At 41.9% G+C, this 13,047-nt stretch overlaps 2 protein-coding genes across 3 annotated transcripts in view; one reads left to right on the top strand and one right to left on the bottom strand.

The window, feature by feature from the left end:
- The window catches only part of ccny (cyclin Y), an 88,559-nt gene that overhangs the window by 19,052 nt on the left and 56,460 nt on the right, over positions 1-13,047 (top strand). The window lies entirely within an intron of this gene.
- LOC121839603 (ubiquitin carboxyl-terminal hydrolase 8-like) lies at positions 4,947-6,420 on the bottom strand. Its single transcript, XM_042299081.1, has 3 exons — positions 6,194-6,420; positions 5,221-5,356; positions 4,947-5,151 (listed from the first exon to the last, which is right to left on the bottom strand). Exons 1-3 carry the CDS (start codon positions 6,297-6,299, stop codon positions 5,115-5,117), a joined length of 279 nt encoding a protein of 92 aa, XP_042155015.1. The 5' UTR covers positions 6,300-6,420; the 3' UTR covers positions 4,947-5,114.

Raw genomic sequence — 13,047 nt, 5'->3', positions numbered from 1 at the left:
GCCACGTTCCAGTTGGATTACATTGAAGTCACCTGCCAGATCTCACAATGCCTGGATTGGTGTTTAACACATGAGATGATCACATCATGTTGTACAGTAACCTTATTTGTTGACGCTGCAACTCAACTGCAATATAGTTGGCCTGGAACAAGACAGCTCATTCCTCATTGTGGCTGATAGATTGAGTTTCTGACCTCACAGATACACGAAGCTACTATTGTATTATTTGATTTACACAACATGCCTACCATTTTGAAGATGCAAAATATTTTATTATTGTAAAACAAACAAGAAATAAGACAAAAAAATGGAAAACTTGAGCATGCATAACTATTCACCCCCCAAAGTCAATACTTTGTAGAGCCACCTTTTGCAGCAATTACAGCTGCAAGTGTCTTGGGGTATGTCTCTATAAGCTTGGCATATCTAGCTACTGGGATTTTGGCCCATTCTTCAAGGCAAAACTGCTCCAGCTCCTTCAAGTTGGATGGATTCCCCTGGTGTACAGCAATCTTTAAGTCATACCACAGATTCTCAATTGGATTGAGGTCTGGGCTTTGGCTAGGCCATTCCAAGACAGTTAAACGTTTCCCCTTAAACCACTTGACTGTTGCTTTAGCAGTATGCTTAGGGTCAATGTCCTGCTGGAAGGTGAACCTCTGTCCCAGTCTCAAATCTCTGGAAGACTGAAACAGGTTTCCCCCATGAATTTCCCTGCATTTAGCACCATCCATCATTCCTTCAATTCTGACAAGTTTCCCAGTCCCTGCCAAAGAAAAACATCCCCACAACATGATGCTGCCACCACCATGCTTCTCGGGGTGATGAGAGGTGTTGGGTTTGTGCCAGACATAGCGTTTTCCTTGATGGCCAAAAAGCTCAATTTTGTCTCATCTGACCAAAGTATCTTCTCCATATGTTTGGGGAGTCTCCCACATGCCTTTGGCGAACACCAAACGTGTTTGCTTATTTTTTTCTTTAAGCAATTTTTTCTGGCCACTCTTCCATAAAGCCCAGCTCTGTGGAGTGTACGGCTTCTAGTGGTCCTATGGATGGATACAAAATTCTCCACTGTGGAGCTTTGCGGCTCCTTCAGGGTTATCTTTGGTCTCTTTGTTGCCTCTTTGATTAATTCCGTCCTTGCCTGGTCCATGAGTTTTGGTGGATGGCCCTCTCTTGGCAGGTTTGTTGTGGTGCCATATTTTTTTCATTTTTTGAATAATGGATTTAATGGTGCTCCGTGGGATGTTCAGAATTTCGGATATTGTTTTATTTTTTTATTATTATTATTATTTTATTTATTTATTTTTTCTCCCCAATTTCGTGGTGTCCAATTGTTGTAGTAGCTACTATCTTGTCTCATCGCTACAACTCCCGTACGGGCTTCGGTATAGACGAAGGTTGAAAGTCATGCTTCTTAACACAGCGTGCATCCAACCCGGAAGCCAGCCGCACCAATATGTCGGAGGAAACACCTTGCACCTGGCAACATTGGTTAGCGCGCACTGCGCCCGGCCCGCCACAGGAGTTGCTGGTGCGCGATGAGACAAGGACATCCCTACCGACCAAGCCCTCCCTAACCCGGGCTGGTGGGAGTCATATCATGTATTATATTGTCAAACTAAGACTGGTGGGAGTCATATCATGTATTATATTGTCAAACTAAGGCTGGTGGGAGTCATATCAAGAATTACATTATCACACTAAGACTGGTGGGAGTCATATCAGGAATTACATTATCACACTAAGACTGGTGGGAGTCATATCAGGAATTATATTATCACACTAAGACTGGTGGGAGTCATATCATGTATTATATTATCAAACTAAGGCTGGTGGGAGTCATATCATGTATTATATTATCAAACTAAGGCTGGTGGGAGTCATATCATGTATTATATTATCAAACTAAGGCTGGTGGGAGTCATATCATGCAGTATATTATCACACTAAGACTGGTGGGAGTCATATCATGCAGTATATTATCAAACTAAGGCTGGTGGGAGTCACATGGTGGCCAGTGTTTCTAATCCACTGTGATAAAGAGTTTCACTATCATACAGTATGTCAAGGTATGTTTGTAATCGTTAAGGACTGGGGAGTCTTTCAGAAGAAAAATAAACTGAGTGGAGCTAAACACACAAATTTCTAGAGGAAACCCTGGTTCAGTCTGCTTTCCACCAGACTCTGGGAGATGAATAAACCTTTCAACAGGACAATAACCTAAAACAGAAGACCAAATATACACTGGAGTTGCTTTCCAAGAAGACAGTCAATGTTCCTGAGTGGCCAAGTTACAGTTTTGACTTAAATCTACTTGAAAATCTATGGCAAGACCTGAAAATGGTTGTCTAGCAACGATCAACAACCAATTTGACAAACTTAAAGAATTTTGATAAAGAATAAGGTCACGTTGCACAATCTAGGTGTGGAAAGCTCCTAGAGATTTACCAGGAAATACTCACAGCTGTAATCGCTGCCAAATGTGCTTCTACAAAGTATTGACTTAAGAGGTGTGAATACTTATGTAAAATCTATATTATATTTCATTTTCAATACATTTGCAAACATTTCTAAAAATATGGGGTATTTTGTATAAATATAAAAATATATTTACTGTATTTTACATTTAGTCTGTAAATTTCTGCTGTAGTCCAACCTGGTCCCACTTTCTGAAGGCACTGTATGTTAAGATGGATGCTCTAATTGTCAGTCTCCTAAATGACTAAAATGTAAGTGTAATAGTAAATAATGTATTGTGTAACTTGAGTCATTTTTATTGTAAATAAGAATAGAATTCCACGATTAAAGATAATCATGAATGAATTGTGAATAATGATGAGTGAGAAAGTTACAGAGGTATAAATATCATACCCCCAAAATGCTAACCTCCCTATTATTGGTAATGGTGAGAGGTTAGCATGTCTTGGGGTATGATATAAAATGCTAACCTCCCTATTATTGGTAATGGTGAGAGGTTAGCATGTCTTGGGGTATGATATAAAATGCTAACCTCCCTATTATTGGTAATGGTGAGAGGTTAGCATGTCTTGGGGGTATGATATAAAATGCTAACCTTCCCTATTATTGGTAATGGTGAGAGGTTAGCATGTCTTGGGGTATGATATAAAATGCTAACCTCCCTATTATTGGTAATGGTGAGAGGTTAGCATGTCTTGGGGGTATGATATAAAATGCTAACCTCCACTATTATTGGTAATGGTGAGAGGTTAGCATGTCTTGGGGTATGATATAAAATGCTAACCTCCCTATTATTGGTAATGGTGAGAGGTTAGCATGTCTTGGGGGTATGATATAAAATGCTAACCTCCCTATTATTGGTAATGGTGAGAGGTTAGCATGTCTTGGGGGTATGATATCCTCTGTAAATGCTAACCTTCCCTATTATTGGTAATTGAGAGGTTAGCATGTCTTGGGGGTATGATATAAAATGCTAACCTCCCCAATTATTGGTAATGGTGAGAGGTTAGCATGTCTTGGGGGTATGATATAAAATGCTAACCTCCCTATTATTGGTAATGGTGAGAGGTTAGCATGTCTTGGGGGTATGATATAAAATGCTAACCTCCCTATTATTGGTAATGGTGAGAGGTTAGCATGTCTTGGGGGTATGATATAAAATGCTAACCTTCCCTATTATTGGTAATGGTGAGAGGTTAATGATATAAAATGCTAACCTCCCCTATTATTGGTAATGGTGAGAGGTTAGCATGTCTTGGGGGTATGATATAAAATGCTAACCTCCCCTATTATTGGTAATGGTGAGAGGTTAGCATGTCTTGTGGGTATGATCCTTTAACTTTCTCACTCAACATTATTTACCATTCATTAAATTAAAGGTGACATTCTGTACAGTCCCCACATATGAAACATTTGATCTCCAATAGAAAACGCTGGCGTGTAGAACCAAATGAAAAGTTGTTGCTTCACTGTCAAAAATAAATACGTATGGGAGTGTATAGGAGATAAGAAAAGACAGTATGTCATGTCACAGTGTTTAATAGTGACAGGTCACAATGGTACAGTAAGGGTGTGGCGTCATTGTAAACATCGTTGATATTAAGCATCTCAATCATTTCACGTGAAAGGGAAGGAGTTCCCATAGCTTGTTTGGTGACCCGTTATTCTACTCACAGAACCAAGGTCACATCCATAGCCCAGCATTTTCATGTCTGTATTTATTCAAATGGAATACAACTGGGGAGTAACTTCAAAAGATACTCATAGCATCTCTGAATCTTTATGTGACATTCCTCCTCCAGACCTGATTGGGTGTTAGAAGGCTCCATTACAGCTGCTTCCCTTTGTCACGTTTCCTGTCAGGACCGGCCTGAATCCCAGACGATAAATCTTCCTGAGTTAAAGAGTTACAACGGTCAACAGAATCATCTTAAATGGGATTTTCTTACATTTGCTTGTCTTTATTAATATTGCAGGTCTTCCGGTGTGACCATGCTGAATAAGAGGTTAGACACCACAGTGTATTTCACAACAGGAGGATTTCAAACCAAACCAAATAGAAGGGAAGTTGTACCCTCTAAATAATCACACTCTCTATCCACCACATTTACATGTGTACTACATTTAGTGTGTATACTTTATACGCTTTATACATTAGGTGAAGTAGTCAAATCAAGGGCAGGTATTTATGACACAAGCTACTGAAAGAATGTTCATGCTAGTGTTGAAGAGCAGCATGATTGAAGTTGGGCTGAATGCTGCACCTGTTGAGGCAGGTCTGAGGGTGTTGGGGCTGGGTCTTGTTCTGCCCATGTTGAGGCTGGGCCTGGTTCTCCCCATGTTGAGGCTGGGCTGGGTGTGTTGATGTTGGGCCCAGTGCTGCCCTGTTGTGGCTGGGCTCGGGGTTGATGTTGATGTTGGGCCAAATGCTGAGGCTGGGATCGGGGCAGGTGGGCCTGAGGTTTGAGGCTGGGCTGGGGGTTTGAGACTGGGCCTGGTACTACCCCTGTTGAGGCTGGGCTGGGGGTTTTGAGGCTGGGCCTGGTACTATCCCTGTTGAGACAGGTCTGAGTGTTTGGAGGCTGGTCCAGGTGCTGCCCCTGTTTAGGCTGGGGCTGATGCTGGTGGCCCTGTTAGGCCCTGTGTGCTGGGGCCTCCCGCTCTATTGCCCTGTAGGGTGAAAGGAACCGTACACATAAATAGCAACACAAGAATATAGATGGTGAGAGTAAGCAGTACCTGAACATATAGAAGAGCATGTAGGCACTCCGGGCTCTGGTCCTCAGCACAGTGGCTTCATTGGACATTGACACCTGGCTGTCGTTACAGCAGAACCAGTTCCCACTGGCATGCAATATGTCACTAATGTAGTGCCCTGTGGAACAAGGAAGACAGACTAGAGGTCAAGGGTCAGGCTATTGTGGGTAATAGAGTGTTTTGTAACAGTTAAACAGGTCATTTGGGAGGTATTTTATCTGTTACATGTGTCAAGTTTTGAAATCAGAGATAAACAAATACACACGGCATATAATTAGGCATGCCTCTCCATTCTTTTCAATTAAATTGAGCAAACTCCAAACATATTGCAGTGCTTGTTGGGATGACACTTCACTCTGAAGCCTGCAGCCTTGCTAGCTTGGCCGAAATGGCTGTTGGAGGGTCTAATTATCCCCTACCCCAGGGTTCCCCAAATGGCGCCCCTGCGGGACAAAGTTGGCCCAAGGGTGATTTTATTTGGCCCCCTATGTTTTCTGACCAAACAAAACATAATTGTTAAAAGACTGTAAAAACACCAGCAAATCAGCTACAAGGGATTTTCCTTTTTGAAATCTGTTTCAAAGTATTCCCACGCACAATAAAGAGATATATGTGGTTGTACACAAATGTAAGCAAGGTTTGAAATGAGTCAAATATTATATCTGTTTGGCCTTCCTACGGTATATTTGCAGTCTACAAATTATTTGTAATTTTGTTCCACACCCCTTCCCATCTGGCTAAGAAAAAAACTGGTCCCGAGGCTGAATGTAGTTGATGATCCCTGGCCTTCACCCTCGATAATTTTCACTCCCTCAACTTTGGGATACTTGTGTATACGGCAGAGGCACACGTGAACATGCAAGTTGAGATCCAAGGAGAAGGGAGTGATTTGGAATTCAGCTGATGTCATATGTATTGTGCATCTGCATGTGTGTGTTTGATGGTATTTACTTACCGGAGTTTGCGGAGCCTCCCAAATGAGAGACTACGCCAGTCAGCTGGTAGTAACCATTCACTGACTGTATTGGCTTCTGCTTCTGTAAGAAAACACATGTGATCATAGGATTCTCATTTCCTCTACAGTCCACCACACTGTCTACAGTCTACTACAGTACTAGTCTACTACAGGAGGTCTACTACATCGTGTACTCCTCATAACTATCTCAGTGTTCTGTCATAACTTATTTTTCACTGCGTTCACTCTCTCTCTCTCTCTCTCTCTATCTCTCTCACCACTGAGGCTGTCAGCAGTACTTTCCCTGGTTCCTGCTCATTTGAATCTGAGGTGTCAAATATACATATCAAGAGCTGTGAAAATGTGGTCACTTGTCTGAATTGCTCTGGTCTAAATCAGCTCCCATACATCACTAAAGATATCTGAGAAACATTTTAAATTGCAGCTTCCAGCTTCTCTGTCAGCAGGACCGTTTTGGGAGTGGGTGGTTTGTGTGGTGTTGGAGCAAGAATAGTGTTATGGTGCCATGAGCCTACCTGAACAGCAGAGGGCGCTGTCTTTGGCCTCTCCAGGTGGGCTGAAGACTTGGCTGGCGAGGGTCTGGGGGATGGACCCCTGAATGCTGGGGACCTGGTTGGTGAGGGCCTGTGGGCTGGCACTGTGCAGGTGTGGCACCATGTCCCCACAGAGGGTGGAGAGCCTCAGCTCCGAAGGAAACAAAAGAGGAGCCTCCAGCTTCTCCAACCCCCCAGGTCCTCCAAACCTCTTCAGATGCAGAACCAGCACACTGCCCAGAAACAGAGAGGAAGAGAGATGAACAGGCAGACAATGAAACCAGTCAACAAAATAACAGATGAGTGAAATTTGTTTGGTGGTGCTCACCTCTAAGTCCTACAACCTGCTCAGGAAGGTAACTACTCCTAAAGACTCAGGACATTAAACACTGCTAGTACTATGAGAGGTTATAAAGGGACAACTCACAGAGGCAGTGAGTGGAACTGCTCCACCTTTGAGGCGTGGAGGCCTTTACAGCCCTCACATGTGAATTCAACCTTTTCACTCTGGTTAGAAACAAAAGCATTACATAATGAATGATACCACTACAATAATAAGATAGCGTATTCTGAGGCAGTGGGCAGCTTGCCCTGGGTGTTAGTCTCTACATGCAGGGCTGAGCCCTAAGTGCTGACTTTGAAAGTGAGTGCTAGGCTGCTCAGCAAGGTGCGCTCAGGGCTGAAGTCAATGAGAGGTGGTTGTAGTCCTCTCTGGTAGACGACTCGCGCCCACAGCTTCAGAAGCAGGACAAAGAGAAAAAAAATGCATCAAGTCTGTTTCTGTTTTAGGTCTCTACAATGTTTCTGTTATGCCATGTGTTCTGTAATATTAATATATACTGTATATATATATATATAGAAAGATCATGTTCTCAGTAGATACATTACAACCAATGGGAGCTCTTACCTGGTACATGTGCGCACCGACACAAGTTGGAACTCCAGCTGGGAAACAGGGCAGGTATAGTTCATCCCGAGTGTCTTCAGAATCATGCCCTCCTCCTTCAGCTGGCACAGCATATTGACAAGTAACTCATGTGCATCCTATGATGAGGAAGAGAAAGAAACACACCAAGATAAAAGCAAATTAAAAAGAGAAAATGAACCCTTGCAAGAAGAGCACTCGTACACAAGAGAGTAGTGCCTCAGTTACCTGTTGCGTGTCCCCCAGATACTTCAAATCGTATCCCGACAAGGAGTACTTGACCTTCCACATGAGGTCTGCTTTTGAGGCCTGGTTTGCCACACTGTCAGGTAAACCCGAATGGTGCACATCAGACAGACACCTGTAGGGGAGACAGAGAGTAAGTTAGCAGCTGACTGGATGGTGTCAACCTACTGGTTTACGCCTGAAGAGGCAGATGAGTAAATACAAATATGTTTTATCTAGTGGCACCCCATCATTAGAATTTTTTCATTCGATTTGATGCAATTTCACCTTTGAGGACGGACAATGAAGCCAAACAACAAAAATGTGTTGTTTATTCTCCTAAGACATTTGGTTTGGATACTGCTCTCAATTCCAGAGCATTTTAAAAAACAACCAAATTTCCCACGGTAAGGTGGAATGTTCAGTCAATGAGCATTATGGGTCATGTAGTCATTCTACACTTTCCAAATTGGCCTACAAAATGCCTACATCATAATCAGTGTGTCATTGTTGTTCCTCTTGGTTATGAAGATCCAAAAACAAAAAGAAACTGGAAAATAAACCATAAATACAATACACAGCAAAATATGAAGTGGTTAAGGTTAGGAAAAGGGTTAGGATTAGTGAAAGTGCTATCATAACCTGCTACGACAATCCCTTTCTGTAGAAGTGGCGTGAAAAGGATGTCCCTTCTTTAATTTATGACCACAATTAATGGGTGTGTGGGGTGAGTGTCTGCTTTTGAGCCTTCCCTTACCTGAGCAGGTTGGAGAAGGGGAGGAGCTCCAGAGTTGTTCCTGGTGCAGGATTTCCTTTGAGAAGGACGGCAGGACCAGGAGGCACTGCAGGGTGGCGTTAAGGAAGCAAGTGTTGCCAATGTTAGGCAACCTGTGAAGAAGAAGCAGCCATAAGTACACACATAGAGATTAATCATAACCTTCATATCTCTATAAAGTGATGATAATGGCAGGGGATAAGGGATACATTATATTTAACACAAAGAAGTGGATGTCCTTTAGACCAAGATTGACATAATTCATGGGTTTATAAATATCTAATAAAAACGGACATGCTCGATAGTAAGCCTTATCCCCATAGTATATCAGACACTGATCTCTAAACAATAAAGAACTTATATTCAATGCATTTGCAGTGTGTTGTGGTTTACCCAAGAAGTTCCATGTTGACCAGTGCCACCTGTTCTCCTCTGGCCCCCTGGGTCTCTTCTGACCCTCTGGTGGCTGAGCTGGTCCTGGGAAGAGTCATGCTTCTGGTGGCTGAGCTGGCCCTGGGAAGAGTCATGCTTCTGGTGGCTGAGACTGGTCTCTGGGGCCTTGGACTAGAGTGGTCCTGAAGAGACAGAGGTCTGGAGGAAGGAGAGAAACAGGTCTTACGCCTCCAACACAGATATTATCACTCTACACAGTCTCTCTTTTAAATACTGTACTGTACTATAAACACAGCTGAGTACTGCTGTCTTAATCAATGCAGTGTACCAAGTAGACCAGGCCAATAGGTTAGTACTCTCTTTATCCACTAGATGTAGACAGAAGAGGCTAAAACTACAGTTTCAGGAAAATAACTTTCTGGGACTGTGTTTATCAAGTGTCTCAGAGTAGGAGTCTGATCTAGGACCAGTTTTGCATTTTAGATCATAGATCAATGAATCAGATTATTATGGACAGAGGACCTGATCCTAGATTAGCACTCATACTGTTGATTAACACTGGCCCTGGTCTGGTAGCACTAAACCCAACTCTCCAAAGAGACTCTAGGATGGCACTGTACTTTATGTCTGGATTACCTGACTGTTGTGCCCTCCTGACTGGTGTCTCCATGACGGTCCAGAGGGTTGGTAGGAGAGGGAGAACTAGGGTGGGACACCACTGGAGAGGATTTCACTGGGGAAGGGTTTTGGCAGGTGACCGGGGTACAGAGGGTTGTTTAGCAGGAGAGCAAGGCTGAGAGGAACATTTAACAGGAGAGGGAGGTGGATGGAGGGAGGAGAGTTGGTCAGAGGGTGAGGGGTCAGAGGTAGCAGAGCCATTCCGTTCAGAACAGTCAGATGGAATTGGAGAGGGGGATGAAGTGCCCTCTCCTTCTTCTTTCTTGTCTTCTGCTCCACATCAACTGAATTTGCCTTCTGACATTTATTCTGTTGACAAGAAAATGTGATCGTGCTAAATACTTTTTCCCAGATCCCCAGCCAATGGAAGAGGGGGTCATAAGAGTAGGAAGAGGTTGGCCTAAATGGAGAATCATAGGTATCTATCCTAAACCTCAAATAACACAGTATAGACAGGTTACATTGAGTGACATTTGCAATAGCCGAACTTCATGTACATTTCATGTACACTTTTTACGTATTCGTCAATCAGAATGTCATTTTACTTTTCTTCTTCCCACTTGGTTTAAGAGAAAAATACTACTCCAGAATTATAGTAGTTGTTAATTGATTAAATGATCTGATTTCATACCTTTTTGCACCAGCAGAAACAAGCCATGTCAATAACCAATGAAGACTGATACATTTCCACATTAACCCATTGTTCAAATTGGCTTTAAGACCATTGTGATGTCATCGGTCATGTATGACACCACCATCTGGCAACAATCTATAACATTTTAAAATATATTGTTCAATGAACAAATATGTTTTATTGAAGAGCAAAGTTATGCAGTATACATACAATATTGTAGATAATATGCTCCATTGTATTCTTGTTTCTTTTTACATCCATTTTTTGTATGTTTCATTAAACGTAGGACCACAATAAAGGCATTTTAAGTGCCTTCATCTTCATCTTCCTAGTTTTTGATAGCTTCCATGTTGTTTTTGGTTTGGTTATCGGTTTATTTAAATACTAAATGTTTTCTCTTATTCACCAGCAGATGGACAAAGGGTTGGTTTAAAATAATGTGAACAGGTGGTAGAGATTTAGCCTAAACCTCAAACAACAATCCAGATTGGTTAAGGACAGTTTTCCATATTCAATCTTGCCCTGAGGGCAGCTCTGTCTCAAGGACATAATGAATGTGATTGGTTCAATTAAAGCTCAATGGTCAGTGGGCAGAGCTTACAGTGCCCAGTGCGTGTTAAATACACTTGCTAGGTGATAAATTGGTGTTGAATGGAAGGCATAACACAAGGTTGCTGGCATGAATTTAGTTTTCTAATCTCACTCCAACCCCTAAACAATTCTTCCTACCTAAACTTAACCCAACCCCTAGCTAGAGTCCCAGGTCTGTTTAGTGCTGTCTTGCCAACTCCTACTAGCTAGAGTCCCAGGTCTGTTTAGTGCTGTCTTGCCAACTCCTACTAGCTAGAGTCCCAGGTCTGTTTAGTGCTGTCTTGCCAACTCCTACTAGCTAGAGTCCCAGGTCTGTTTAGTGCTGTCTTGCCAACTCCTACTAGCTAGAGTCCCAGGTCTGTTTAGTGCTGTCTTGCCAACTCCTACTAGCTAGAGTCCCAGGTCTGTTTAGTGCTGTCTTGCCAACTCCTACTAGCTAGAGTCCCAGGTCTGTTTAGTGCTGTCTTGCCAACTCCTACTAGCTAGAGTCCCAGGTCTGTTTAGTGCTGTCTTGCCAACTCCTACTAGCTAGAGTCCCAGGTCTGTTTAGTGCTGTCTTGCCAACTCCTACTAGCTAGAGTCCCAGGTCTGTTTAGTGCTGTCTCCTACTAGCTAGAGTCCCAGGTCTGTTTAGGGCTGTCTTGCCAACTCCTCCAGTGGTTCTTCGTTAAAAAGTTGCATCATATTGCAGCACAACTTGCTGGGCTGCCACAGAATTCTATGGCACATTATTTATTATTTATTATTTAAGTGTCAGACATTGTTGCCATTAACGCTCGTTAGAGCTAGTTTGACCACCAGAGAGCATATTTGAGAAACATTTAACCGTTTTTAATATGAAACTAATCGTTGGATAACAGATCTGCTCTTGCCGGAACTCATTTACACACGTTACTGTGTGTGTTTTGATTCTCTCTCGGACAAACACACATTTACACGCTCACCCTCTATAACCACTCTTTATATTTACAGTGGTGATGGACAGCTGGAGGCGTTTTGTTGTGAATTCTGAAAACAAGCCAACCTAACTCAGAAATACATTTCGCTGGTTGCCATGGTGAATAATCCAATAATAATTGGTTGGACACATGAAAGGAAACAAAGAGTTTCCAGGAAACTGAAAATGAAAATACTTGCATATCAATTCAGATCAACAAATTACAATAGTAGATCTGATTACATTTAGAGGATTCTAAATTAATATCTAATGGGCTTTTATACAATGATAATGCAGGGATAATAATAAAATCATATATTTGTAGGGGTTGGGCAAATCTGGTTTTAGAGTACTTAAGCATTGAATACATTGAAGTTTCTCTGACTGCCTGCAACATCTACAGTGGTACAATATAAATATATTTTTGAATTACTTTTTAAAAATGTACATGTTTATTAAGTTGTCTTGCTTTTCTCAGAGCAGCACAAAATGGTGCTGAAATAGTTGACCATATGCAGGTAGGCTTTTGCTTCAAATCCTATTGTAACAATTGGATGACATTGGGAGTTTCAGTAAGCAACAATTTGTTGCCTTCATTAGCCTACTTTATTCTTAAAATAACTCCAGCACATAAAAGAGAAAGGAGCCTTAATTAATTAAACAATAAAGTGATTTAATTCACAAATGCATTTGACTGTACTTAACATTGGCCATCAACCAGAAACACACCGTGGTAGAAACATGTTATTGATTATTATTTTATTTTTTTACTATTTCAAAATGCACAGTACATAGTTTAATAAGCTACTGTGCATTCTGACAGGTAAACATAGCCCACAGTACATAGTAAACATAGCCCAAAGTACATAGTAAACATAGCCCAAAGTAGTAAGCATAGCCCACAGTACATAGTAAACATAGCCCACAGTACATAGTAAACATAGCCCGCAGTGCATAGTAAACATGGCCCACAGTACATAGTAAACATAGCCCACAGTAAACATAGTAAACATAGCCCACAGTACATAGTAAACATAGCCCACAGTACATAGTAAACATGGCCCACAGTACATAGTAAACATAGCCCACAGTACATAGTAAACATAGCCCACAGTACATAGTAAACATAGCCCACAGTACAT

The sequence above is a fragment of the Oncorhynchus tshawytscha genome, linkage group LG16 (genome assembly GCF_018296145.1).
Source record: "Oncorhynchus tshawytscha isolate Ot180627B linkage group LG16, Otsh_v2.0, whole genome shotgun sequence".
In the NCBI taxonomy this organism is placed as follows: Eukaryota; Metazoa; Chordata; class Actinopteri; order Salmoniformes; family Salmonidae; genus Oncorhynchus; species Oncorhynchus tshawytscha.
Note: the sequence above shows the minus strand (reverse complement) of the source record. Positions and strands in the feature narration are given on the sequence as shown.